This window comes from Equus przewalskii, chromosome 25 (assembly GCF_037783145.1).
Source record: "Equus przewalskii isolate Varuska chromosome 25, EquPr2, whole genome shotgun sequence".
NCBI lineage: Eukaryota > Metazoa > Chordata > Mammalia > Perissodactyla > Equidae > Equus > Equus przewalskii.
In genome coordinates this window covers 34,672,467-34,696,061 of record NC_091855.1, presented here as the reverse complement: position 1 = coordinate 34,696,061, position 23,595 = coordinate 34,672,467, and the positions used below count along the sequence as shown (strand labels likewise).

General features: G+C 38.2%; 1 protein-coding gene across 4 annotated transcripts in view; it reads right to left on the bottom strand.

Moving 5' to 3' along the window:
• CPSF2 (cleavage and polyadenylation specific factor 2) overlaps nucleotides 1-23,595 on the bottom strand; it is a 35,429-nt gene that overhangs the window by 2,222 nt on the left and 9,612 nt on the right. For all 4 annotated transcript variants that reach the window (XM_070594476.1, XM_070594477.1, XM_070594479.1 and 1 more), the window contains 12 exons: nucleotides 23,323-23,482; nucleotides 23,139-23,244; nucleotides 22,014-22,143; nucleotides 19,927-20,042; nucleotides 18,528-18,715; nucleotides 17,566-17,856; nucleotides 7,496-7,596; nucleotides 6,963-7,163; nucleotides 4,687-4,839; nucleotides 3,016-3,241; nucleotides 1,359-1,658; nucleotides 54-188 (listed from right to left, as the gene is read on the bottom strand). In XM_070594476.1, the coding sequence (XP_070450577.1) occupies nucleotides 54-188; nucleotides 1,359-1,658; nucleotides 3,016-3,241; nucleotides 4,687-4,839; nucleotides 6,963-7,163; nucleotides 7,496-7,596; nucleotides 17,566-17,856; nucleotides 18,528-18,715; nucleotides 19,927-20,042; nucleotides 22,014-22,143; nucleotides 23,139-23,244; nucleotides 23,323-23,482 (2,107 nt within the window). The remainder of the gene's footprint in view (nucleotides 1-53; nucleotides 189-1,358; nucleotides 1,659-3,015; nucleotides 3,242-4,686; nucleotides 4,840-6,962; nucleotides 7,164-7,495; nucleotides 7,597-17,565; nucleotides 17,857-18,527; nucleotides 18,716-19,926; nucleotides 20,043-22,013; nucleotides 22,144-23,138; nucleotides 23,245-23,322; nucleotides 23,483-23,595) is intronic.

Genomic DNA, 23,595 nt, shown 5'->3' with positions numbered 1-23,595 from the left:
CAAAGCATCAGACGCATTTGTTCAATTCACCCCTTATTAGAAGACACACTTACTCTACGGACCGCCACTTGATTGTTGCAAACCAGTACGCCTCCTACAAATTCAGCTTGAATCCCCTCCCGTAACAGGACCTGTTTGAAGTCTGACAGTCTGGGTTCGTTCATAAAAACTGACTGATGTCCAGGAACCTTAGACAAGGTTAAAGGGGAAAGAAGAACTTCAAATAAAACACCAGACACAGTTGTACTGAATAAAGTGAAATAACACATACTTTCTATTACTCCCTGAAGTCCTTTGGCAGATCATTTCAAGACTGTAAATCACACTCCGAGTTGTTATTCTGAATCTACCTCGTGATTTAACAGTACAAAGCCCTTCACATTTTCTGAATGTTTCACAATCGATTTTATTAGTCATGCCTTATAACAGAGACCCGTTTCGTAACGTTATGCGCTTCACTCACCCACTTGCCTAAGGGGGTCAACGAGAGTGCCAATAGGCAGAACGGAACCCAAAATTCATCTTCCAGGTCGTAGTGCTTTGCTTAGTTCAGAGGATAACTCCCTCCTGATTCCACCGTCACGTTCCCTCCTCCCTCAGAGCAAATGCAGTGGAGGCCATGGGTTTTGGAATCAGAAAGGCAAGAGGTTCAACCTAATGCTGCTACTTTGAAATTGGTTTGAAGAGTGCCAGCTTTAACACAGACAGAATAGGTCTAATTCCTCCTCTCAGTTTCAAGAGCGGTGCTGGAGAATCCAGAGACAGGGGCTGTTTCTATTCTTTACTGCACAGAAAGGCTAAGGACATCACCAGACATGCATGTAGGACTCTTAGAACACAGCTCTAATATCGCTGTAAGGCAACTACCTGAAATCCATGCCAATTAACTGGACAGCTCTGGAGAGCATGTAAATACTAAACTAGAATTATACCTACACTTAAAAGATTTCTAACTATATCAAAACCAAAAGTGATTTAAACTGAATTGGCAACATAAAAAATGGAGCGCCGGAGTATGACGTTTGTAGAAAATTATCAATCTCCTGATCGGAAGCAGGTAGGTGATTCTCACAATCACTGGACTTGATATTTAAAAATCCATATTGAAAAAACAAATCATGAAACAATTTTGCCTTTTATTAGATTTTCTAAAGATTTCCTTTAAATTCTTATCATTCCCTGGCCGCATTGGATACATACACACACACGCTCATACATGCACACACATAAACATATTTTAAGTAGACTTTTTAAAAATGCCAAAATCAGCCTACATGTGACACATATTTTCAATGGGTAAAAACATAAAAGGAAAGTTCAAAGGACAAGGAAGAGCTAGAAGCGTCAGTGCTTTTCACCTCGTGGGGCGGCAGGGGCTCCAACGTCGGGATGATCTCACTTTCTTCCCCTGTGTCTTTCTCGTCATCTCCAAACAGACTCTTCATGGCCTTCTGCTGTGCGAGGACGCTGGAGTCGGAGGGAGCATCCACTTGCATTTCTGAGTCTTCGCCATCATCCTTTAGCTCTCCTTCTTCCAAAATAACTCCTGTGTCCACTTTGGAAACTCTCATGTCTAAGACACCATCTATCCAAGCTAATTCAGCATCTTTTGCCTTACAAAACTGCAGGGAGCTGACAAGAGAGTCTTTCAATCTCACCTAGATATGAGGCAAAGGAGAGGGAGAGAAGTAAAACCCAAAGAGTATAATAACAATGAAATATAACCTATTATTACCATTTTCTAATTCTGGTAGTGTATATTAAAATTTGAAAATCTTTCACTCAGCTGTTATTCACCATGACCCGTAATGACCTAACAACCAGTAAGAGTATTAGGACCCCTGTCTACTTTCCAAAGCAAAGGCTCTTAACTTTGACTGCACATTGGGATCAAAAAAAAAAAAAAAGAGCCCGCCCTGATGGCCTAGTGGTTCAAGTTTGGCGCGCTCCACTTCACCAGGCTGGGTTTGGTTCCCAGACACAGAACCTACACCACTTGTCTCTCAGTAGCCATGCTGTGGTGGTGCCTCACGTAGATAACTAGAAGGGCCTACAACTAGAATATACAACTATATACTGAGGCTTTGGGGAGAAAAAATAAAAATAAAAAAAAAGAGAGGAAGATTGGCAACAGATGTTAGCTCAGGGTGAAGCTTTCCAGAAAAAAAAAGCCAGTGTTCCACCTCCAGTGATTCTAATACAATTGCTGAGACCAAGACCAGAACACTGAGTCCGCCTGATTCTCCTAAAGCTCTCTACATGATTCTCACGTGCAGCCAAGGTTGAGAACCACTGAAAAGCCTCATCCTCCAGCACTTGATGCTCCTTCAGGAATACTGAACTGCTTATGGTTTCCTCACTATACCACGTGGTTTCACACCTCCATATTCTTGGAATGCTGCTTCCTCATGTTCTGCCCAGAATGATGTTTCTGCCTGTTGAATTCCGATCCATTTTTCAAACAAATATGGATATCACTCCTGCCTTAACTGACACCATCTCCCATAACCACATAAGAGTTAATCAACCTCTTCCCTGTGCTGTTCCTGTTTTCTGCACCTGTCTCCATTTTTTTTCGATTAGGAATAGAATCTTGACATCTGTGAACTTCTGAAAACTCTTGAATTCTTAAACATTCACCATTCCCCTCACCTCTGCCTGGAACACTCTTTCTCCCTCTCTTTCCCACTCTATACACCACCCTGACAACCCATCTAAATATCCGTTAGGGTCCAGCTTAGTTATCACTTCCTCTGGGAAATCTTTTCTAAACCTCCAAATTTGGGTTGGGGTCTCCCTCTTTATATATACTCTCATAACATCCTGTACTTTTTCTATCAGAGGTATAACAGTGTGATAAATGGTATTCCCTTCTTATAAGCCCCACAGACTATACAATCTGCTACGGCAGGGGACCATGTCTGTCTCACTCACCACCGTATTCCTAATGTATCTGTCCCTAATCTGCAGCAAAAAGCACTTACTTCTATGTGGCTCAAATGCCAGCAGATTTACCTGGTAGATGTGGGTTTCACTCGTGGCATCAACTGTTTCATGTAGCTTTGGCATGTACACTTTAATATCTTTCCCACCAAATGCACGGCAGCACTCTGCAAGATCCTGACTGGCCTCTGGTGGTCCATGGACAATGATCAACTGTCGTGGTTTCATCTGATTAATGATCTTTTTAATGGAATCTCCATCAGAGCGTCCTTCATAGTCTATGTAAGTAACCCTGGCTCTGTAATCACAAATAATTATTCAAGCTTACTTTTCTCATAATTCTAAAACTGGGTTTTTAATGGCTTTTATCATCAGGAAAGAAATGTGTGTATGTGTGTGTATATATACATATATATAAAATAAGGATTTAAGGAATATACATGTGTTATATTTTTAATATGACTTGAGGGGGATTATGCATTATTTAATAGGTGTTATTAGAAAAAATTCCTCACTATACATAAGTAAAACTGGATCCTGACCTAATGCCATATATAACAGCAGGTGAGTTGAAGCCATAAAAGAGAAATGTGAAGCTTTAAACTTAATAGAATAAAACGGAAGAATTACCTTTGTGACCAGAGACAGAGAAGGACTTCTTTATATAAGAAACCCCAAAAACCATAAAGGAAAATATTTTATTATTTCATTATATCAAAATTGAAGATTTTTTTTTTTAAACAAAGTAGACCCTGGACAACTCTTATAAACAAATAAAAGGATGGGAGAGGATATTTGCATTGTCTAAAACCAACCAGGGATAATATCCAGAATATACAATGAACTCCTGCAAATCAGTAACAAAAAGGCAGCAGCTCCTAGAGAAAAATGCACGAAAGACATAAACACAGACTTTACAGAAGACACAACAGAAAAAGGAACAAGCACCTGAAGAGATAATCAGACTCAATAATCGTCAGAGTAAAACAAATTGAAACAGTACTGATACGCTACTTTACACCTATTAGACTGGAAAACACTAAAGAGTTAGGTAACACCAGATGCTGGTGAGGAAACAGGGATGCAGGAAGCCTCCTGCTCTGCTGGTGAGAAGATAAACCGGTGCAGCCCTTCTGGAAAGCATGTCGTGATGCTGTTAATACACATTATTTAGATATTAGCTATCCCCAAGAATATATAGTAAATGATACCACTAGACAAATAAGCCACTTTGCTCTCTAATGACTTAAAAACAATTCCAAAAAGATGATGTACTGGTGTTATTAACTGTATCAAGTAGAAAAGTGAAAGAAAGGTTTCTTAACTACTTCGGGTCACGATAGTATTGTTTAAGATTTTAGGGCACTGGAGATGTTGAAGTCAAGGAGTATATTTTATGAAACAAGCACTTAGAAACGTTAAACCTGTGAACTGCACAGGTTCCCCTCTTACTAGACTTACTGAAAAGGCCAGAAAGAATGCTTCTTCACAGAAACGTGTAATTTAATGTTTGACCCCTTCCGCACCACCAATTCAATTACTCTGGCGTTCAACTATCATTAATGAAGAGTAAACACCACCATACTTCACAAGCCTTAGCATGAAAAAGGACATTAAATTTTAAAAGCGCAAACTTACTAGAAAATATTCAGAAATTTCACTTTTGGAACAATGTAAATTACATAATTCAAGTGCTTCAAATTTTATCCTGTAGTCTATTCAGAATGCCATGAAAGCACTTACTTTATTTCAATGGACTCTGTCGTGGAAATACACTTAGTAGGAACATCAGATAAATCCTGATCCATGGGTTCATCGCCATTTGTCAAGCCAGATTCTAATTTGCTTTTTTCTTCTTCAGTAGCTTGAAGTTCTGGCACTAAGAAATCCTCTGGTCTAAATAAAATGTTTCTAATTAGAAATAGTAACAAGCAAGCTAATATTATATAATATATATAACTAATAGATAGCATAATTTTTAGACTCCTCACATATCTCAAGATTTAAATATATATTTGATCCAAAGCCAATGCAACTTCATATCAATTATCAGATGACTGCATATATTATACTCTTCATGACCATTAAGGAGTGCTCTTTAAAACATCATGTGGGCTACTCAAAGGGCCCAGGACGGATCACTAGATCTTAGTAGCTATCTTAAGTACTATTACAACCTGGCCCTGTATTTGTTTCAATAATTCTTTTTCTCAATTTCTGAGGTTTCTCTTGCCAGCTCCTAATTCTTATAAATCACAGACGTCCTCTGATTTCCTTAGGACTCCCAGCTATTCCATCTCTGCCCAGAGAAAGAAGATGACTCGCCATTTGCACATTACCAAGAAGATGAGTTACAAAATCATTAGCTCCCTCAAAAGCCTTCAACTTTATTTCATCAAAAAATTAACACATTTGGGGCTGGCCCCGTGTCCGAGTGGTTAAGTTCCCACGCTCCGCTGCAGGTGGCCCAGTGTTTCGTTGGTTCGAATCCAGGGCGCGGACATGGCACTGCTCATTGAACCACGCTCAGGCAGCGTCCCACATGCCACAACTAGAAGGACCCACAACGAAGAATATACAACTATGTACTGGGGGGCTTTGGGGAGAAAAAGGAAAAAATAAAATCTTTAAAAAAAAAAAATTAACACATCTATCTTCCCATTTTTACTTCCAGTATCAGAGGGAGTTGTATGTCAAAACTAACAAAGTTTTAAAAACATTCTCTCTAACCTCCTATAATTGTCTACGCCCTGTCCTCAAATCCACTGAGACTCCTCTCTGGGAACCCAGGCCTCTGTTACCCAACACCTAGATTGCTGGGGCAGCTTCTCAGCCCCTGGAGTCCAATAACTCCAGCTGTAACCCACATAATAACGACAGCAGTGGCAACCACGTAAAGCACATTTACTGTGAGTCAGGTTCTATTTTAAGGCCTTAAAAACACCACCTCATTTAATTCTTATTCCATTTTTTAGATAAGGAAAGTGAAGCTAAAGAATACTGTCCATATGCTAAACAGACTGGCCACTAATTAAGCGGAATGGTAAACAAACTCACCAATACTGTTTAGATTATTTTTTCTCTCTACTATTTTAGAGGGCCAAGTAGACAGTGGAATTTTCCAAATTAAATCCAGGGATGACCTAAAACCACTATATGCTCAAGATAGCATTACAGAAGTACAAACAAAGATCAAGAGATGGCCCTAACTGTGTTGGGGTGACAATGAAGAAACAGGAAAGGTTTCCAGTAATTTGTGAGGCCAGACTCAGCAGCCTAGAAGCTTGGGATGGGATGGTGGAAAAAGGCTGAAGGAAGAACAGGGGCAAGGGCATGACATGAATATGACGAGCAGAGGGAAAGTACCAGGAAGAAGGCTGGTACCAACAGAGCAGAGAACGCACACTGACATAACAGAAATATACAGAAACATAGCAGAAAGTGGGGAGGAAGCAGAGCGTGAAAGACATTGTGCATTGTGCTAAGGCATTCGAAAGCAACAGGAACCCTGAAGGATCTTTACACAGGACAGCAGCATTTCAACTCTATGATTAGGACAGGTGATTTCAGTTGTTTTTCCGATGGTGGGTATAAATTTTCTATAGTTCCACTCATGCTATCTCACATTCCTCTTATAACTAAAACACGTGTGCAAGACTACTGGACATAACCCATTTCCAAAACTTCACACAGTCACCGTCCATCAAAAATCCTTCCTACGGCTCCAGTGCGTGTTCCTTAGCTCTCTTCTGAAGTGGGAAAAAAAGTCTTGATCACCTATTTAAACCTCTCACACATGTAAGTAACAGAACTACCAGTTGTCCTTCAATATTAATTCTCTAGATGTTCCTCAACCTTTCTATTTTTGCATTTCAAACTGCAAGTCTTCTGTGTCTTTCGAGCTGAGGTACACAGAAACAAGTACATGATGACCACAGAACAAACGCATTGAGCTCAAAGGATAACACAGGTGGTACCTCTCATCTGTAAGAAAAGAAAAGCTTGTTTTGCTCACATACTTGATAATTTCTCCATATTCATCCCATTTAATTCTTTCCTCTGGGGCAGGAAACATAGGATAAGACTTCTTGGCCTGTTTGAAGAAACTTCCCTTCCGACTGCCTTCCCCTTTCATCATGAGGTCATGCTTAGTCTTATGAGCCGACGGCTGGTCAATGTCTTCCTCAACATCACTCTCGTCGCTGGAATCTATATCTGCCCTGAGAAGATTGTGGAAGAGAGAAAAGTTAGAAAGTCCCCCCAAATTTCTGAATTACTATCTATAAAATTATTATTGAATTAATTCAGTGATAATGTAATAATAACCAATATTGTTGGATTGATATTTTATAAAACATAGCATTAACTGCCAGTTAAATAAACACACATTAATTTTAGCACTGAAAAAATTGGCATTCTAGCACCATTTGAAAGACGTAACCAAAGTAATGGAGTCAAAAGACAATTTAAACATTTTCAATTAAACGTTTTTGTCAGAAATAAGTTCTCATATTACATATATGAACTTTTAATCTGTCTGAAAATAACTCACTCTTTTGACTGCTCAAGTTTTTTAGCAGCTTCTTTCTTCAGTTTCTCTTTTTCCAAGTACTCTTCAAGTTCTTTCCCTTCAAGCTTCACACGTTTCCTCAACTAAAGAAAAACAGCAGAGGAAAGGAAACATCATTAGGGGGTTAAGGCAGTCGGGGGGTGAGATGTATTATATCTCTAAACCGATTCATCATCTTTAACTAAATTTTCCTCTGAAATTATTCAAGTTTCCATTACATGCAATTACAGATCCTATACAGATCAGTACTAAAATTTAGCTGTCACATTTTCAGGATGCGTTTAATTTAAACTCAAACTGTTTTAAAAGCACCAATCAGGAAAAGAAAATACAGATAAGTATTTTTATAATTTGGAGTAGTCGAGGCCTACACATGACACAAAAGCCATAAAGAAAAAGATGAATAAATATGGCAATATGAAAAAAAATCTCTTTGACATTTTAAGTCTCATAAAATTAAAAGAAATTGAGAAAATGACTTGCAGCACTATACGACTATCAGAAGCTGCTCTTCCTAAGAGCTCTTCCAAATCAGCTAAGGAAAAGATGACCGACACATCAAAAAGGACCAAATATACACATAAGCAATTCACAATTAAGAAAAATAAATAATAGCTATGAAAAGATGTTTAATTGCACTAACGATTTTTGAAAAATGCAGCATTTTTAAAATGTAATAAAAAATTTAATACTATCTTTTAATTTATGAGATTGGCAATGCTAATTATTGTACGGAGAAAGGGTACGTACCTTCATCCACTATCTATGGGAAAATTGAGCAACTGTGTTAGAAGGCAATTTGCCAACATGTAAATATAAAAATGTGCTTGTCATTGGACACAGCATTTCTACTTCTAGGAATTTATCCCACTGAAACAATCACACAAATGTGAGGGGAAAAAGTACATTGCAGCAATGTTTATAATAGTCAAAAAGTGGACACAACTTTAAAATCCATCAACATGGAATAATTAAATCAGTAGGTTTTAAACTTTTTGATCTCAGGATTGCCTGAGGTGCTGAAGAATTACTGAGAACTCCAAAGAGCTTTCGTTTTCTGTAGGTTACGTTAACATTTACCATACCAGAACTTAAAACTGAGAAATTTAAAATATATTTATCTGTTCATTAAAATTAATAAAAGCATTACATGTTAATATTAACATATTTCTACAAAAGAAAATGATATATTCCAAAAGCAAAAAAAAAAAATTTGTGGACAGTATGGTATTATTTTACATTTTCGGCCAGTCTCTTTAACGTTTAGCTCAGTAGAGGACAGCTGCACTCTGACACCTGCTTCTGCATTCAATCTCTTGCAACATGTTGTTTTGCTTAAAGTGTATGAAGAAAATCCAGCCTCATACAGACATATAGTTAGAAAAGGAGAAAAGATTTAAATAGCCTTTCATGAATAGTCTCCTTTGATATTACATCAAAACTCAAAAAGTGGCAGTTTCTTAAAGGTTAGTTGTAACGTGGAATCTGAAACCATACCAATAACTTTTTGTACCCTGTTATATTAAACTTTATTGACTTATCTTGCACTTTGAATGCATCTTTTATTTGTGCATTATTTTCTAACAACATGCACTGGTTATTTGGAAAATACTCATTCACCAAGTTACACAGATCTTTCAAATGTTGACTATATATATATATATATATATATATATATATTTTTTTTTTTTTTTTCTTTTTCAGGAAGATTAGCCCTGAGCTAACATCTACCAGCAATCCTCCTCTTTTTGCTGAGGAAGACTGGCCCTGAGCTAACATCGGTGCCCATCTTCCTCTACTTTATATGTGGTACGCCTACCACAGCATGGCTTGCCAAGAGGTGCCATGTCCGCACCCGTGATCTGAACCAGCGAACCCCGGGCTGCCGAAGCGGAACGTGCGAACTTAACCACTGTGCCACCAGGCCAGCCCCCATGACCATATTTTAAAAATCACATTTGCAAATATCACCACCAACCTCATCAGCAAGGTCTTTTAAGTTGTCAATCTCACAGGGATGGTGTAAGTTTTCCAAATTTCTAACTTTCACTTGAAAGTTTGAATTTTATCAGATTTAAGCAACAAATACTGTCAATTGTTTTCCATAGAGTGACAAGCTCAATTTATTCATTTTTGAGAAAATACCTGTCAAATCGCCAAATCTGAATAACCACGTCATTATATCAAGTAAAAATAGTGTTTCAAGAAAAAAATGGCTTGTTTAGCTCACAACTCAAACAATTATGCAAGTAGCTTTCTTCAAGGTAAACATCATGCTTTCGGATGCAACACAGTGTTTTACACATACTTCCCATCTTGTCACCCACATTAGTAAAAAAAAACTTCTTACTAGAAGGATTTAATAAAATAACTTTTACTGCTTCATCAAGGACATTCTCAGGTAAAACTGACCTTTTTGGACCCACAAGCGTGTGGTGATGAAAACTGCAGTGACTACGTGTAGTTTGGCGCCACTGCCTTGATTCATGCTAAGGCACCAGCACTTTACCCACCGTTGCTTTCATTCCTCAGTATAAATGCAGGCATGGTAAAAAGGCCGTGACATTTTAGTACTATTAGGAAAAATAGCTTTGACCTTGTGGACTCCCTGACAGAATCTCCAGGGCCCCTCCAGGGGTCCTCACATCATCCTTTTGAGAACCACTGGATTCAATAAGCACACTACATGTACACAATGTATTACTATAAAGTTACTAAAAAAGCGTACATTTATTCAAAAACATTTGAATGTTTTTAACAGACCAAGTACTATGTAAGGTCAATCTGTATCTGCTTGCACTGTTCAAGAATATGTGGGGAAGGGGAGGGCGGAGCAAAATGGCGGGGTGCGATGACCCAGGATTCTCTCCCCTCCAAAATACAACAAAAGATTGGAAGAACTGAATTTCAGAGAATAAACATAATGCCAGCTCGTTAGAGACCTAGAATACCAAGAAGGCGGAGATCATAACTTTGCTTACACCTTCGGAGGCGCTGGAACGGTAGAGAGAACATCGCTCCCTCCCCTAGAGTCTGCGATCGCTGTGGCGCGGGTCGGGAAGGAGCGGGGGAGGGGCCGTGCGACCGGGGGATCATCCTGGACTCCTGCCGCTGATTCAGTGGAGACCCGCTGATGGGGGGAAAGCTTCCGTCTGCGGGGACCCCATAAACCAAGGGCCTTGGGAGACCAGAGAACAGAACTGATCTGAACCCAGACCGGGGCCTGTGAGTAACAGCCCCTCCCCCCCAACAAAGCCAGTGGGCGCAGCCATCTTGCCCCAAGGCTGAGAGCTAACACGCCGCTCTCGACCCCCATCTAGTGGCGACAGGCTGTAACTGCAACTGAATTCTACCACCTCGACAAAAAACCGCTCCTCTACCATCCAGCAATTTATAAAAGCCCCAGACCAGAAGGAAAACAATAAAAACACAGAATTAAGTCCTGAGGACTTGGAATTAGGTAAACTAAGTGATAATGAATTCAGAGCAGCTATAATCAAAAAACTCAATGAGGTAGAGAGAAAGATAGAGAAACAAGCCGAGCTCTGGAGTTACTTCACAAAAGAGATTGAAATCATAAAGAAGAATCAAACAGAATTACTTGAGATGAAAAACACAATGGACCAGATAAACAGAATACGGATTCCCTGAATGCCCGTGTAGACAACCTAGAGGAGCAAATCAGCATAATCGAGGACAGACAGGCTGAATGGCACCAGACAGAGGAAGAAAGAGAACTAAGAATTAAAAAAATGAGGAAAATCTCCGAGAGATAATGGATTCAATGAGGAGTAAGAACATAAGGATCATAGGAATTCCCGAGAATGTGGAAAAGGAAAATGGAGCAGAAAGTGTGCTTAACGAAATTATTGAAGAGAACTTCCCAAATCTAGGGATCGATGGAGAAATGTGTGTAGAGGAGGGTTTTAGATCTCCTAGATTTGTCAATGTAAAAAGAGCTACTGCAAGGCACATAGTAGTAAAATTGGCAAAAAGGAAAGATAAGGAAAGAATATTCAGGGAAGAAAGAAAAAAAGAAGAGAATAATCTATAAAGGAGCCCCTATCAGACTGTCAGCGGATTTCTCTACAGAAACCTTACAAGCTAGGAGAGAATGGAGTGACATATTCAAAGCTTTAAAAGATAAAAATCTTCAGCCAAGAATACTCTATCCAGCAAGAATTTCCTTCAGATATGAGGGACAAATTAAACCTTTTCCAGACAAACAAAAGTTAAGGGAATTTGTAACTAAAAGCCCTCCATTACAAGAAATCCTCAAGAAGGCTCTCATACCTGAAAAAAGAAAAGAGGGAGAAAGGGGACACAAACCACAGACTAGGGAGACCAATGGATAGAACCAGAACAGGATAGCAAATATTCAACTATAGCATTAGGGTAAAGGTAAGGAAACTACCAAAGCAAGGACGATCTTATCACTCTAACTACAAATTCATAACACGAGTTGGAATAAAAAATGAAAATAATTATTTAGGAGGGGAAGAGCAAGGGTCTAAATCAGTATTGGTCAAGTAAGTAAGAGACCACCAGAGAACAGACTATATTATACACGAGATTCTAAATACAAACTTCAAGGTAGACACTAAAATAAAGTACAGACAGAGTCACAAATCATAAATAAGGAAAAATCTAAGAAACCCAGCATAAGAAATTCCAGTATTAAATGGGTAGTCTAAAGCACACAGGAAAAGAAACACAGGAAAACAAGATAATGAGTGACAGACTGACAGCATTAAGTCCACATGCATCAATAATCACTCTCAATGTGAACGGATTGAACTCTCCAATAAAAAGACACAGACTGGCAAAATGGATTAAAGAACACGATCCAACAATTTGTTGCCTCCAGGAAACACACCTCAGCCCCAAGGACAAACACAGACTCAGGGTGAAGGGGTCGAGGACAATACTTCAAGCAAATAGCAAGGAAAAAAAGGCAGGTGTTGCAATTCTTATATCAGACCAAGTGGATTTCAAAATAAGACAGGTAAAGAGAGACACAGAGGGACAATATATAATGATCAAAGGGACACTTCATCAAGAAGAAATAACGCTTATAAATATCTATGTACCCAACACAGGAGCAACAAGATTCATAAAGCGACTATTAACAGACCTAAAGGAAGATGTTAAAAACAACACAATAATAGTAGGGACCTCAACATCCCACTCACATCAATGGACAGATCATCCAGACAGAAAATCAACAAGGAAATAGTGGAGCTAAATGAAAAACTAAAACAATTGGACTTAATAGACATATATAGATCACTTCACCCTGAAAGAGCTGAATACACATTCTTCTCAAGTGCACATGGAACATTCTCAAGGATAGACCATATGTTGGGAAACAAGGCAAGCCTCTACACATTTAAAAAAAATGAAATAATAACAAGCATCTTCTCCGATCATAGTGCTATAAGGCTAGAAATTAATTACAAGAAAAAAGCTGAGAAAGGCACAAGGATGTGGAGACTAAACAACACACTACTGAACAAGCAATGCATCATTGAAGAAATTAAAGAAGAAATAAAAAAATACCTGGAAACAAATGAAAATGATAGCATGCCATACCAACTCATATGGGATGCAGCAAAAGCTGTATTAAGAGGAAAGTTCGTCGCAATACAGGCACATCTTAACAAACAAGAAAAATCCCAAATAAGCAACCTTAAAGCACACCTAACTGAACTAGAGAAAAAAGAACAAATGAAGCCCAAAGTCAGCAGAAGGAGAGAAATAATAAAAATCAGAGCAGAAATAAATACTATTGAAATGAAAAAGGCAGCAGAAAGGATCAATGAAACAAAGAGCTGGTTTTTTGAGAAGATAAATAAAATTGACAAACCACTAGCCAGACTTACAAAGAAAAAAAGGGAGAAAGCTCAAATAAACAAAATCAGAAATGAGCGAGGAGAAATAACAACAGACTCTGCAGAAATACAACAGATTATAAGAGAATACTACAAAAAACTATATGCCAACAGAATGGATAACCTAAAGGAAATGGATAAATTCTTGGACTCCTACAATCTCCCAAAGCTCACTCAAGAAGAAGCAGACAATTTGAACAGACCAATCACAAGGAAAGAGATTGAAACAGCAATCAAAAACATCCCAAAGAATAAAACCCCAGGACCAGATGGCTTTCCTGGGGAATTCTACCAAACTTTCAGAGAGGATTTAATACCTATCCTTTTCAAGCTATTCCAAAAAATTAGGGAAGATGGAACACTTCCTAACACATTCTATGAGGCCAACATCACGCTGATACCAAAACCTGACAAGGACACCACGAAAAAAGAGAACTACAGGCCAATATCACTGATGAACATAGATGCAAAAATTCTAAACAAAATTTTGGCAACCAGAATTCAGCACTTCATCAAAAGAATCATACATCAGGATCAGGTGGGATTCATACCAGGGACACAGGGATGGTTCAACATCCGCAAATCAATCAACGTGATACACCACATCAACAAACTGAGGAATAAAAACCACATGATCATCTCAATAGATGCAGAGAAGGCATTTGACAAGATCCAACAGCCATTTATGATAAAAACTCTGAACAAAATGGGCATAGAAGGAAACTACCTCAACATAATAAAGGCCATATACGACAAACCCATAGCCAACATCATACTCAATGGGCAAAAACTGAACGCCATCCCCCTGAAAACAGGAACGAGACAAGAATCCCTTCTATCACCACTCTTATTTAACATAGTACTGGAGGTCCTGGCCAGAGCAATCAGGCAAGAAAAAGGAATAAAAGGAATCCAAATGGGGAGGGAAGAAGTGAAACTCTCGCTGTTTGCAGACGACATGATCTTATATATAGAAAACCCCAAAGAATCCACTGGAAAACTGTTAGAAGTAATCAACAACTACAGCAAAGTTGCAGGGTATAAAATCAATTTGCATAAATCAGTAGCATTTCTATGCTCCAGTAATGAACCAACAGAAAAAGAACTCAAGAACACAATACCATTCACAATCGCAACAAAAAGAATAAAATACCTTGGGGTAAATTTAACTAAGGAAGTGAAGGACCTATATAATGAAAATTACAAGGCCTTTCTGAGAGAATTGGATGACGATATAAGGAGATGGAAAGACATCCCATGTACATGGATTGGAAGAATAAACATAGTTAAAATGTCCGTTCTACCTAAAGCAATCTACAGATTCAACACCATCCCAATCAGAATCCCAATGACATTCTTTACAGAATTAGAACAAAGAATCCTAAAATTCATATGGGGCAACAAAAGACCCCGAATTTCTAAAGCAATCCTGAAAAAAAAGAACAAAACGGGAGGCATCACAATCCCTGACTTCAAAACATACTACAAAGCTACAGTAATCAAAACAGCATGGTACTGGTACAAAAACAGGTGCACAGATCAAGGGAACAGAATTGAAAGCCCAGAAATAAAACCACACATCTATGGACAGCTTATCTTTGACAAAGGAGCTGAGGGCATACAATGGAGAAAAGAAAGTCTTTTCAACAAATGGTGCTGGGAAAACTGGAAAGCCACATGCAAAAGAATGAAAATTGACCATTCTTTTTCACCATTCACCAAAATAAACTCAAAATGGATCAAAGACCTAAAGGTGAGACCTGAAACCATAAGGCTTCTGGAAGAAAGTGTAGGCAGTACACTCTTTGACATCAGTATTAAAAGGAGCTTTTCGGACACCATGCCTTCTCAGAGAAGGGAAACAATAGAAAGAATAAACAAATGGGAATTCATCAGACTAAAGAGCTTCTTCAAGGCAAATGAAAACAGGATTGAAACAAAAAAACAACCCACTAACTGGGAAAAAATATTTGCAAGTCATATATCTGACAAAGGCTTAATATCCATAATATATAAAGAACTCTCACAACTCAACCACAAAACATCAAACAACCCAATCAAAAAATGGGCTGGAGACATGAACAGACATTTCTCCAAAGAAGATATACTGATGGCCAATAGGCACATGAAAAGATGCTCATCATCGCTGATCATCAGGGAAATGCAAATCAAAACTACACTAAGATATCACCTTACACCCATTAGAATGACAAAAATATCTAAAACTAATAGCAACAAATGTTGGAGAGGTTGCGGAGAAAAAGGAACCCTCATACACTGCTGGTGGGAATGCAAACTGGTGCAGCCACTATGGAAAACAGTATGGAGATTCCTCAAAAAATTAAAAATAGAGCTACCATACGATCCAGCCAGCCCACTACTGGGTATTTATCCAAAGAGCTTGAAGTCAGCAATCCCAAAAGTCCTGTGCACCCCAATGTTTATGGCAGCATTATTTACAAGAGCCAAGACATGGAAGCAACCTAAGTGCCCAGTAACAGACGAATGGATAAAGAAGATGTGGTACATATATACAATGGAATACTACTCAGCTGCAAAACAGAACAAAATCATTCCATTTGCAATAACATGGATGGACCTTGAGGGAATTATGTTAAGTGAAATAAGCCAGCAAGAGAAGGATAATCTGTGTATGACTCCACTCATATGAGGAATTTAAAATTATGGACTAAGAACAGTTTAGTGGATACCAGGGGAAAGGTGGGGTGGGGGGTGGGCACAAAGGGTGAAGTGGTGCACCTACAACACGAATGACAAACATTAATGTACAACTGAAATTTCACAAGATTGTAACCTATCATTACCTCAATAAAAAAAAAAAAAAAAAGAATATGTGGGGAAGGGGCTGGCCCAGTGGCGCAGCGGTTAAGTGCGCACGTTGCGCTTCTCGGCAGCCTGGGGTTCGCCAGTTTGGATCCCGGGTGCGGACATGGCACTGCTTGTCAAGCCATGCTGTGGTAGGCATCCCACAGAGAAAGTAGAGGAAGATGGTCATGGATGTTAGCTCAGGGCCAGTCTTCCTCAGCAAAAAGAGGATTGGCAGCAGATGTTAGCTCAGGGCTAATCTTCCTCAAAAAAAAAAAAAAAAAAAAGAATATGTGAGGGGCCGCCCCGTGGCCAAGTGGTTAAGTTCAAGCACTCTGCTTCAGTAGCCCAGAGTTTCGCTGGTTTGGATCTTGGGTGTGAACATGGCCATGCTGAGGCGGTGTCTCACATGCCACAACTAGAAGGACCCACAGCTAAAATATACAATGATGTACTGGGGGGATTTGGGGAGAAAAAAGCAGAAAAAAAAAAAGAATGGAGTCTTAAGTACAAGTGGACAGAACAATTGTAAATCAGGGTCTAAAGTCACCAATGAATGACAGAGAATGACTAAGAGATCAGTGTCAGAAACAAGGAGAGGTCAGTGTGTTGTCAAGTCTGATGCCATGAACTGCAAAAGAAAGAGAAATGGCTTGAAAGCTGCAATATGGAACAAGGACACCTACCCGACACAAAGCATATGAAATGTGAAAGAGAGAAAAAGAGCTTCAACTTGAGAGGGCTACTGGAAAAAGAGTATCATTAGGAAAGAGCCAAATTTCAATTAAGGAAAGGATGTGAGAGGAATTTTTCAGAGAGATTGAGAATACAGTGTCTATGGATACCCTCTGGGTGTGGTTCCGGAGGATACCATGGAAGCGTTCAAGAATAGGAATTTCCAATTAAGGAACTCTGAAATGTGTGCTATTAAAGGCTCTCTGCTGTTGCTCTAATAAAAACCCTGAAACAGGGCTGGCCCGGTGGCATAGTGGTAGTGGTTAAGTTCACATGCTCCACTTCAGCAGCCCAGGGTTCGCAGCTTCAGATCCCGGGCGTGGACCTAGCACTGCTCGTCAAGCCATGCTGTGGCAGCATCCCACATAAGATGGAGGAAGACTGGCACAAATGTTAGCTCAGTGACAATCTTCCTCAAGGAAAAAGGGGAAGACTGGCAACAGATGTCAGCTCAGATATTAGCTCAGGACCAATCTTCCCTACAAAAAAAACAAATCCTGAGACAATTTCAAGTTTTATTTCTTGTCACTGATTTTTATAAACATAAGGTATAATGTATCCCCTAGGCAGTTTTAAGATATTTTACATACAAGTACTTACCTCTATTTCTGTAATTTTTTCAGAAGGATTATCAATTAGGAAACGTGCTAAAGTCCCAGGAGTAGTTCTGTAAGTTAGAATGATTGAGTTTTTAGGGTCCTGACACCACTGAATAAAGAGATCCCTTGAAAATCCACATTCCAGGTCAGGTTGGCTGGCAAGTACCACTTTTGGACTAGGAACTCGAGCCAAATCAGAAAGACCATGACATAAAGAGAGATGGCGAAACTGGAATGGATTATTTCTTTTGTCTTCAAAACATCTCATCAATTTATCACTCATCCATTCTACCTAATATAGGGGGAAAAGACGACAGTAATTAGAAAATACTATGGTATCACTTCAGTGTATTCTACAACAGTCAAGTTCAAGTTCTACTGTAAGTCTTTTCTGCCCATTGGTTGCTTAAATTTGTACCACTTTGACAAGCGGACTATTTTCTGTTGCTGTTCTCCGTTAGATCGTCCCACCCCAACGTTCACCCCTAAAAATCCAATTCTGCATTACGTTTCAGTCATAAGTCACCTTAAATCTTATTGGGAAGGCAGAGTCTAAGTTTCTAAATGCAATTATGCCAGAGATTGCTATTTCAAGGGAAAGAGTTTATTCAAAAGGCAGAGAAAAATGAATTCTAACATGTATATCCTATGAGGTAGGTTATATTTTTTGTCCCCATTTTACAGCCTGGGATACTCAGAGCTAGAGGTGAAGCAACTCGCCCAATCTGTCAAATGAAGACAAAAACAGAAACTACTTCACAGCATACACACGGACTAAATGAAATAGTATAGGTAAAGCACACAATAGTAAGTGGTTAATTTTTAGCTATTATTATTATTATCATCATCATCAACCTCTTCAACAGAATAATAAAATCCAAACGGCAATTAAGACACTCTTTTCCATACGCCCAATCACTGTGGCAAACTTCCTTATTACAAATGATTAACATGAAGACAAACCTGGGACTTAGAAAACTCTACCACATTATAACTGACGTTATTTAGGAGGGCCAATGAGTAAACACCCAATCCCGCATCTTTAGTTCTCCAAATTTGATCAAGAAGTTGAGCAAGTTCCAAAACTCTGCCTGCAGTGTCCACTGCTATTAACACATTTCCATCACCTCGAAGTGTTTCCAGGACATTTGCTAGAAAACAAGAATGTAAAACCCCTATAGAACAGCATAATACTTTGCCACAAAATTAAAGATAACTGTATCTCCCTGTTTTTACTATAAAGACCATAATTTATAAATAAGCAATCACTATGTCAGGTACAAAATAAAAGAATTTCATTCAGGTTATTACAACTACTTTTCATTCTGTCACTATATCTTCCTAAGAGTGAAAAACAATGCCATTAACTCTCAACTATTTTCATTGAAAAATTATAAATCAGTGGTTCCCAAGCCTTTTCACATCATAACACACAGAGAAAATGCGATTTGTATAGTAAACTGGGAAAACTGGGTGACAAGGCCAAATGCAACCAGCCTGGGGTTCCAGATCAGCCTGGTCTCACCTGTCCACCTCAATGAACTTTGTTATAAATAATTCCAAAATTTACACACACACACACACTTTATAAGACATATTTTGAATGTATGTACATCCATGGAACAAAATATGGATCACATTCCCTCTTCCAACAAAAATATCTTTATAAATAGATTTCCTTGCTCTAGATGAAAGTCTGCTTAGAAATGCTTGGTGAAACCAAACTCTAGCAAAAACAAACAAAAAACCCCAAGAATTAAAGACCATCTTAAAGTTAGCATAACACACTATACAAGTTATACTTTTTAAGTGCATAGACAAAGACAGTGGTTTCAAACATGTTTAAAAGTGAAATCCCATGTAGCTTTTAAAAAAAGAATATAAGATAAAGCCACTCAAGTCAAAGCAGAAGAAACCAGGGATGGCCCCGAGGCACCTCTTTAGAACTAAGACTGCTAGATTAGAGTGTAAAACCGCCAACACCAAAATCAAAGAACCATTCGCACCCTCAGCTATCTCCTTTGCTCATTTTTCTTCTAGAATTTATATGTTTTTCTAATTGATTTACGTAAGATCTTTACATATTTTGGCATTCCCTAGACACACACCATTGAGTGCCAGGGAGGGCTAGCTATGTGATGAATGGCAGAGAAGCCAATCTTTATACCTATCCCCCAAAAGTTAAATTCAAACCAACTAAAGCATCTTTTTGTACAAAATATCGACAGGATGACATAAGATCTTTTCAAAAAATACTAGAGTTAGCAAGTCTCTTCTGCCCCAGTGTTACACAGAACAAACAGTAATTCCTACTACCGTGCACTTTCACAGCTCTTTAAAAAGGACATTCTGTAATACATACTCAGCAGTTGCTCATCTCTCTGCTTCCTCCTAGGCTGCACATACGTAGCATTAAATGAATCTGTGATAAGCAGGGAGGGTCTGCTTAGCATTTCCAGGGAGCATCCATTTAAGTGGCTGTAACAAAGTTGACGAAGAGGAATATTTTATATCACTTCAAATAAACAATAGCTTACCTAAACATTAAGCAACTTCTTTTATAAGGTTTTTTCCTCCTCAATCTATAAAAGTATACATGCTCATTAATAAGAAAATGTATAAAGAGGAAAATTAAAATCTTCCAGAGTATCATCACTCAGAAATAATCAATATATTTTAGTGTACATCCTTCTAAGGACATAAATAAATTTCTCTGATACATAGATGCACGTATTTGACAAAGGCGATATCCCAGGTATTCTCCTACATACTCAGTTCTACATCCTGGTTTTTCTCCCATGACAGGAAAACTTTTTTCTAAATCTTATTTTTAACAATTGTAGAAACTTCCTATTGCGTCTGTACTGTATTTATTTGATCATTTCCCTTTATGGATATTTAGGTTACCCTTTTGCCATTATAAATAATCTCTCAAAGAATATTTTTGCAAAGAGCTTCAATTGCATTTCTGATTGTTTCTTTAGGACACATTCCTAGAAATGTATTTATTGGAATATACTATATTACTAAACGGCTTTCCCAAAAGGTTTAACCTTTTCCAGGACGCTCTCCCTTTTCCAGAAAGGTTCAACAAGAAAGACTGACAAACTCACTATTTCCCAGAAGAATGCTACCATTTAAAAATAATTTTAGGGGGCTAGCTCCGTGGCATAGTGGTTAAGTTCACGGGCTCTGCTTTGGCAGCCCAGGGTTTGCAGGTTCAGATCCCAGGCGCAGACTAGTACTGCTTGTCAAACTATGCTGTGATGGCAACCCACATAAAAAAAATAGAGGAAGACTGGCATGGATGTTAGCTCAGCGACAATCTTCCTCAACCAAAAAAAGGAAGATGCCAACAACGTTAGCTCAGGGCCAGTCTTCCTCACAAAAAATAATAATACTTTTAATGGTATTTAATTTTAAAAGATCATTATCACTTAAATTTTCTTTTTTGACTTTATAACTTTTGTTCATTTTGCAACTGGTATCTTTCTGATTGATTAATACCTGGTGTTAGATATGTAAGTCTTTAGCCAACTTGCTGCAAATATTTTCCTTAGTTTACTGGTCTTTTAATTTAGTTTATTGTCTCAGATATTTTGAACCTGTATATAATGAAATCTATCAAAGTTTCCCTTTATAACATGGCCCACTGCTTTCACGCTTACAAAGTCTTTTCCAACTCAGAGATCAGACTCACCAATAGTTTCACTTTCTATTTAATTCTAATCCACTTCAAACTTATTTTGTTATATGCTTAAAAAAGACACAAACTGACTTTTTTCCCAAAACGATTGATTACCATTCACTCCAACATCCATCCTTTCCTCATTAATCTATGATTACAAGAGCCCAAAGTTCAATTTATTAGTCTTAAATATTTCTTAATATAAGACACAAAAGATCTTGAGGCTACTGTAATCTAACACAAAACAGCTGTGAACTTAATCTACAGAAACAACAAAAGAAGCCTGTATGAGACTAAACACCAAAACAGTTTTACAGTAATCCTGTGAGTATAAAATGAAGTACTTAAAATTATACTACTGTGTCCCCTTTTAAAGGGAGTCTGGCTTTAAAAATAGTTACATTAGATGGTAAGTGCTGACTTTACAAAAAAAAAAAAAACCACCCACAAAGTTCCTTTAAATAGCAGCTCAAGAGCATATAAAAATATAATTTGACGTACAAAAAGCAATCTCCTTTGCAACATCTCCAGAGGGATATCTGTTTTATAGAGTGGATGTAAATTTTAATATCTTTTATTTCTTATATCAAACTTCCCCCTTGTAATGCAAATAATTAAGTAATTTTGAAAATACTCACTATCTGATGCTTTTAAATTGCCCAAGATTTCTGGTTGATAAATTGCTTTGTTTCTAACTTTCCCTCCAAAGAATGAAAGCATACCAAGCGCGCCTCCCTTAGCTTTCGTCTCGATATACCTACATCTCCCTCTTGTGGTTGAAGTCAACTGCGTAAACAATTTCTTCTTCTCCATCTTTGACTATTTTCCATATTGTTCCACCTATCATATGACCAGCTGGCAGAGGCGTAATAGACAAGCCATGTCCTTTACCTATGTCAACAAGAAATGACAATACTCAGATTTCTTCTACAACCTAAAGAAGGGTTATTTATTTGTAAGCTATTTTTTAACAGGTAATACATGCGATGACACAAAATTCAAAAGTAACAAAGCATTCAGTGAAATGCAAGTCTCACTCTCCTGCCTCCTAGCTACTCCATTCCCTCACCGGAGGCAAACGCTCTCGTCACTTTATTACGTATTCTTGAGAAGGCTGGTGATTGGACCTAAAAGCTAGTACACTATTAAATTACTTAGGATGAACTAACACATTTTAATATTTATATTGTACATACAGTTGTCAAGTGGTTCCATTTTTGCTAATCTCTAAACTGACAGAACAACAATTCAAATCTCATGGTAAAGAATTATTTATCCTATAGAAAAATTAAGTACAAACGAACCAGTTGAGACCATTGTTACTTCCCGGCTACAGCTTCAGAGTCCATTGTTGTATCAGTTTTTCAATGCCAGGGTTCACATTTATGAAAATCTTTAATATAAAATTCTCTCTGTAGATGATAACGATATACTTAACATACGACTTCCCAGACTGATTAAATAATAAACGTAATGTCTGATTCTAGAACCCAGTCATTTTCTACGCTGTGCTGCCACAGCACCTCATTTCCTTCAACCACCGCGTTTCGTCATCTGAGCTACCTCATCGCCTCAACCCAACTGTGAGCTCCTAGGAGGACGGTCTGGCCGCATCACTTTTGTGCATTATACACAGTAAACACTACGTAAGTCTCTCTCAAGTTACATGTGAAAAGGCCTGAGCTGTTAACATTTTGTTAGTATTTAGTCTGGAATATTTTAAAATCCAAATGACTTGGGAGAAGCTCAGAGCTCCATATCAGAAAATGCTAATTATTTATTCTTCAGACCATAGAGTCTATAATTTTTACTACAAACGCCCCTTGTACTTTTCAGTAAGTTAAGCCCCATTGGTCCAATTATTTACTACTGGAAACATTTTTTACCTTTCAAATTCACAATCTGAGAGAATTTTAACTGTTGTATTTTATCAAAGGCTGCATCCACATCATCTAATGTAAAGAGTGTAAAATCTTCTGTATTGTGTCGAGACTAAAAGAATAACACAAATAAAAGGTTAAAAATGATCACTGCAGGAGTGTAAAATTTTTTTTAATTGCTTTAAGTTACCTGATAGAGATCATACATGAACATCTGTCCCATTTTATAAACAGGAATGGTTGCATAGATAGCACAGTTCAGACCCAACTTCCCAACAGCGTACGGGAGGGCGCCCAGATGGAGAGGGTCAGGGTGAGACAACAGCACTGCATCGATCTGGTGAACGTGCCTAGGAGAACACAATCAGAATGACTATTTCTCAAAGCTTGTTTTCAAGGGTAAAGGCAGGATATTCAAAATTAATTCACCAATTCTGATTCCTCTTAGTATCCTGGATTGAGG